General features: G+C 37.4%; 1 protein-coding gene across 1 annotated transcript in view; it reads right to left on the reverse strand.

The window, feature by feature from the left end:
* Positions 1-25: 25 nt before the first annotated feature.
* Positions 26-6,171, reverse strand: part of LOC108627688 (E3 ubiquitin-protein ligase TRIM71-like) — a 15,736-nt gene continuing 9,590 nt past the window's right edge. Inside the window, exons 3-5 of the mRNA XM_018029053.2 lie at positions 4,364-4,669; positions 1,529-1,819; positions 26-710 (exon numbers count right to left, since the gene is read on the reverse strand). Coding sequence (XP_017884542.1) covers positions 123-710; positions 1,529-1,819; positions 4,364-4,669 — 1,185 coding nt within the window. The 3' untranslated portion in view covers positions 26-122. The remainder of the gene's footprint in view (positions 711-1,528; positions 1,820-4,363; positions 4,670-6,171) is intronic.

Raw genomic sequence — 6,171 nt, forward strand, 5'->3', positions numbered from 1 at the left:
AATGTGTACCACTAGTCTTGGGACACCCTATATATGTTTAATGATCTCTATTATATAATGAAATCACGCACAGCATATTTTGATAACATCATTAAGTAACAAGTTAATATATATGATATTTTTTACTGATTCACCCTTATATTCATTTTCATTACCTGTATACGATGATTATCTTTGTCAGCGACCACAATGCGTCGCCGAGCATCGACAGCGATACCAGCAGGTCGATCAAATTGGCCTGGAGCTGTCCCGTGGGTGCCGAACCTTCTCACGACACTACCATCTTGTCTGTATATCTGGACACGATTGTTCGATCTATCTGCAACAACTATGTAACCTTCCCGGTCACAAGCAACTCCCCAAGGTCGACACAAATTATCCATAACGTCGCCATCGTTACCAATAATCTTCAATGGTTTCACGGATCGGTGAGTATCTATATTTAATCGAATCGTAACAGGAAATGCGTTTGAGGGAATAGTTTCTTTCGGCACCAAAACTGCTGGACTCGGTGGCGTTTGTCTGACGAACGTTTGGATCGAATTAATACGACCACCTATGGGATTTGCATTGTACTCAACGACCTCTCCAAAATTCGCTACAAAGTTTAGAAAACTGTCCACTATATCATCGAACGAGACCGTAATATCATCGATCGAGTTGTCTTCTTGTGAAGATGAAACCTGATGACTTTGATCAATTTTAAAGGCCTGCAAGCAGCATAAATAAACAAAAAGAATATTAATGTTTAGACTCTCGGCATTGGTTACATTGAAATGTGTTTAAAAAGTCACGTTTAATGTGATTATATCAAGCGTATCATAAATTCTTGAGCTGATATTTCAGTTATCTAAACGTTAAAGCGTAATGACTAGACCGCAGATTTTATACAGGGTGTCCCAAAACTAGTGTTAGGCTTTGAAATGGGGAGGAGCCATGGTGATTCTAAACTACTTTTTCCTTTACAAAAAAATTGTCCGAGGCGTGGTTGTCGAGTTATTAACAAAAATTACCGACCAACCAGAGCTTTCGTATACGTAGGCAATTATCGCGCTCTTGCCTGCCTTCTATACAAGCGCTCTGATTGGTTCCGGTTTTTTGTTAATAACTCGTCAACCACGTCTTGGACAACATTTTTGCAAAGGAAAAAGTTATTTCAAATCACCATGGCTCCTCCCGATTTCAAGGCCTAACACTAGTTCTGGGACACCCTGTATAATACATTTTTACAAAAGTGTGTGGAACATAGAAATATATGAAGATATATGAAAAAGTGAATGCATATTGCAATGTTTAAATGATAAAGGAAATGTCCATTTGAAACGCATTTTTCTAATCAACTAAATGTTTTATTTTTCATAAACATCTGCAGTTTGGTTCCGTAGGACATCTGTTATATGAATACCAATTATGTAAACGTTCTATTACATAAACCACTGTTACTTGAAAATTCTCTTATATGAACTTATTTGTTCCCCATTTAGTTCATATAATGGAGATTCTACTATAAATATTTTATTTGAAATACCTCAGCTGACACGATGTCCGTAGCGGCCAACAAACTTAATGGATCACTATCTACAGTTTCTGATTCCATTGTATTTATAAGCTTGTCCGTGACGAGAGACAAACCGTCTATTTTATTCCTCAGGTCGTCGTATTTCAGTTTGAGCTTAGCAGCTTTTCGCCGCTTAGCTCTCTCGATTCTTGCTAACAATTCCTTCTCTCTAGCCTCCAAAGCAGCAGTTACCTCTCTTTTCCACAACTTCACGTCTGCTTCTGCTTCTAACAATTTCTGCTCTAATGTTTCTTTTTCCATCTGTGAGCAAACGTTAAAAATAATTTGTACCGTTTAATCCTTTTAGTACCGAACGAAAAACGGGTACCTATGCGAAAATAACCGGAAGAATTTACTAAGGTTTGGGAAAAACCTCATAAAAACCAAACTGAGAATGATATGACAAAATTTTAAATGCAGTGTATTGCGGAAGAAAGGGAGAATAATGTNGTGGGGCAATAACTATTACCACCTCAAATATTTTCTAAACTATAAGTTTTACAAAAATATTTCTTCGAACAAAATTGCACAGTACGAAGGGGGCCGTTCAGTGGTGATAATAGTTTTTCAGCAGGTGGAGGTACTTCGGACATTTGAAGGTCACCGCCATTTTTTTAAATGGATCGGTATATTTTTGCTTCCGTATCATGATAGAGAATCTTAAAACGATTTCAACGACCTATAACACAAGGACATTGAAGGTCATATAAAACTGAAAAAGGCGATAATACTTACGATTTTTGTAATAGATAAATCATGCTGCTATTGTAGGTGTTCGGAATGATGACCATCACTGTCAATACAACATTGGATTCTTTTTACGATCGATTCACTTGTAAGTTGTAGAGTATTTGAACTTATTGACGCACAGGCTGCAATAATTCGCTGTTGCATGTCGTAAGGTGTAGTTGGTACTTCTTTGTACACTTTCTCTTTCAGTGTTCCCCACACAAAAAATCTAAAGGCGTTAAGTCTGGTGAACGAGGTGGTCATGATACTGTACCGCCGCGTCCAATCCAACGATTTCGAAATATTCTTTTGAGTTCCCTTCACGCAATCAATGAATAATGTGCTGGACATCCATCATGTTGAAACCACATGGTTTGTCGTTTAAGTAACGGTAACTCTTCTAGCAGAAGACCCAACGTATCCTCAATAAAATTAGCATACGTGTTGCCATTCAAATTCCCATTGATAAAATAAGGGCCAATAATCTTATAGCCTTTCGTAGCCAATGTGGATTGTCCACTGCCCATAAATGCATGTTACGCCTGTTAACATTCCCGTGATTTGTGAATGTTGCTTCGTTAGTAAATAAAACGGTATTAAGAAAAGATTCATTGTTTTGAATATGACGTTGGGCCCATCGACAAAACTCAACGCGATTTATGAAGTCATTCCCATGCAATTCTTGATGAAGGCTAATATGATAGGTATGAAATTTGATTGTGCAAAATGCGAAGTACGCTCCTCCTACTAATGTTAAATTCGCATTCAATTTGTCGCGAACTCACATGAGAATTTCTTGCAACACTTGCGAGCACGCCAATTTTCATTTCCTCGTTAATCGCTCGTTTCCGGTGTTCACTTTTATGAACACTTAAACTACCGGTTTACCTAAATTTTTCACATAAATTTTTAAAAGTTTTTCGCGAAGGGTGAGACCGACGAGGATATCGTTCGGCGTAAAAGTTTTTCGTCCTCACAGAATTTTGTTGGCATTCGCCATAAATAAGGATCATATCGACTTGCTCTTCAAACGAATACATCGTGCCGGATTGACTGACTTATCGATACTAATCTTGTCATGTTTATCTTACTCTACAAACTTATAATTTAAGTGTCCTGCTCTCTTGTTTCTCTCTCTACTGTTTACTGTTCTCTACTCTGCTCTTTGTGTCTCTCTCTGTTTATAATCTCTTCTGTTTAGAGCAGTTTAGAACGAGAACAAAGATTGTAGAAAAAGAGAGAGAGACAGAAAATGCCTCTACTGTTTATGATAGCCGCATGATTTATCTATTACAAAAACCGTAAGTATTATTGCCTTTTTCCACTTTATATGACCTTCAATGTCCTTGTGTTATAGGTCGTTGAATTCATTTTAGGATTCTGTATCATGATACGAAAGCAAAAATATACCGACCCATTTAAAAAAATGGTGGTGACCCTCAAATGTCCGAAGTACCTCCACCTGTTGAAGAACTATTATCCCCACTGGACGGCCTCCTTCGCACTGTACAATTTTGTTCTAAGAAATATTTTTGTAAAACTTATAGTTTAGAAAATATTTGAGGTAGTAAAAGTTATTGCCCCACCCTGTATACCACTATGGATTCTTAAGGACGTGGTTCATTAATTATTGATAGCAAAGTAATATAAAGAAATGCTGTAAGTCGCGTTTTGGCCAAGTCATGATTTGCATTGCTTTCTTGTGCTACAAATGCTAACATATTCTAAGAGAACATGATGTAAGTTCCAAATCATATCCCTTGCAGACTAATGCAATAGCAGCACAATGTAGGCATGTTAATAGGATTGCTATTTAGTAAATATTCCAATTTCTGTTCCCGTTACAATTTCTACTTACTAATTTCAAATCATATATAAAATTATAAAAAACAAGAGCTAGTAAACAGAAACTGTCACGTGAACAAAATTAAAATATTTAATACATAATTTCTGAAACTTGTCATTTTGAAGATTTACACCACTATAACCCCCTCATATATTTAATACAAAATGCATTAGTAAATTAATTTCAGAAATGTAATTCTCTTTTAAAACTTCGTAAATTTTTCGAATTACCTCTACAACATCCAGTTCTTCCTTAAGTGCGTCAATTGCAAGCGCGGCTTCCTTTGATATTTCCTTCGACTGGATTTCCGCATCTTCTAAAGCCACCATGAAATCCATTATCACATGTCCGTAGTGATTTTGAACTCCACATTCACCACAAAGCGGCTTGCTACACGTTTGGCAGTAGAGTCTTTGTGCATCGCGATGTACTTCGCAAAGAGTGGATAATCCCGAGGAAACAAAATTGGGTGTATTAATTCCACGATTAGAAATGTTTTGAGGGTTTCCGTCCTCGTAAGCAAATTCGGAAGAATTCTGAAAATTAATTTTTAAGCAAACAACAATGTAATAAAAATTGCGGGTGGAATAGTAATAGTGTTAAGGATAAATTATTTGCGCTGTATGTACGTATGTATGTGAATGTCGGTGTGTGTACAGTATGAAGACGAAGGCGTGCCTACGGCGTAGGCCCTACGCAGGCTCTTCGTATCTTGCCTGTTATCCTTTGTGAAGGCAAGTCGGTTAGTCGAATACGTTGAGAGAAAGAAGTTTCTTTTATAATTGAATATTATAACGAAGTATATTTTGTACCTTAGATGAATGGATCAATAAGTTATTTTATTTTCTTTACTGTAAAAGTTAAATATACTCTTTTCTCAATACTGCACTGTTACAAACTAGTCTGGATAAAGAAAGTCTTTTGTAACCTGTAACACCACGTGGGCGATCTCTAGATTATTCCAGAAAAATTGTAGACATTGACTTATGTGAACGACTAATATTAGCAGACAACCCGGAAGAGATGAAGGGAATGATGAAAAGATTGAAAAGATATTTAGAGAAATTAAAGAATCCTAAACACAGACAAGTCTATAACAGTGATCTTTAAAAAAGAGAGAGGTAAAAAGGCGGAAGAAGACATGGGAAAAAGAGAATAGAATAAATTACAGAATTTAAAATGCATACGGCAATATAAATATTAGAATCTTCAACAAAATGTGGTAGTATGACTCACATAGGTATGCCCAACCGGATGAGAAACTATATTTTCAATTGTCTAAAAAATAGAACGGCCAAGATAGTGAGAAAATACGGTGAATCTCTCAAGATCCCATGGAAAGTCGGGCTACCGCAAGGCGCAATTTTAAGCCCGAACCTTTATAACATCTATAGATCTAGTGAGGAAACTAATAGACTGAACAGAGATACAGATCTTTTAATTACCGCATTAACACTAAACGATTAACTGAACGATGTGCCGAAGTTTGGCACGAAGGGCAAACACATGGCCATGACTGTCAATGGCTCCAAACATCAGCTGCTGCGGGTCAAGTGTTTCTATCTTCGACTACCGAAGTTCGTCCCATTGACTCATTGAAATTCTTCTAGGAGCAGGTGAACTTAAAAATGAACGATTAAGTTCAACTCTAATTCTCTTCCCATTGTTTATAATTTTAGCTACTCTGTAATTTATAAAGTTGTTAGTTATTTCATTGAATATGTTGCATCTATTCAGTGAACATAACTAACGACTAATTGTCTTCTTTTCTCTAATACTTAATCAATTTCTTAGTTGCTCTTGCATGTAACTTTTGTTTCAATCCTACGTTCTTGTCACGAGTGTGGTATACGGGCGCGGCAACGCACAAGGTGGTTGTCGATGCCCTGACCGCAGAGTTCTGTGTGGGCCAGGCCGGCCGGGCTTTATCATTTCTATTAGGTGCCGGCCGGGTTTTCCCCCACCATGCTCCCACAAGCATTCGCCTATCTAGCCTCGCCGGCCCAGCCGGCACTGCTGGCCTAGCTTGCCACAGGCT

This window comes from Ceratina calcarata, unplaced genomic scaffold, assembly GCF_001652005.2.
Source record: "Ceratina calcarata isolate Rehan_Ccalc_2016 unplaced genomic scaffold, ASM165200v1 scaffold1262, whole genome shotgun sequence".
NCBI lineage: Eukaryota > Metazoa > Arthropoda > Insecta > Hymenoptera > Apidae > Ceratina > Ceratina calcarata.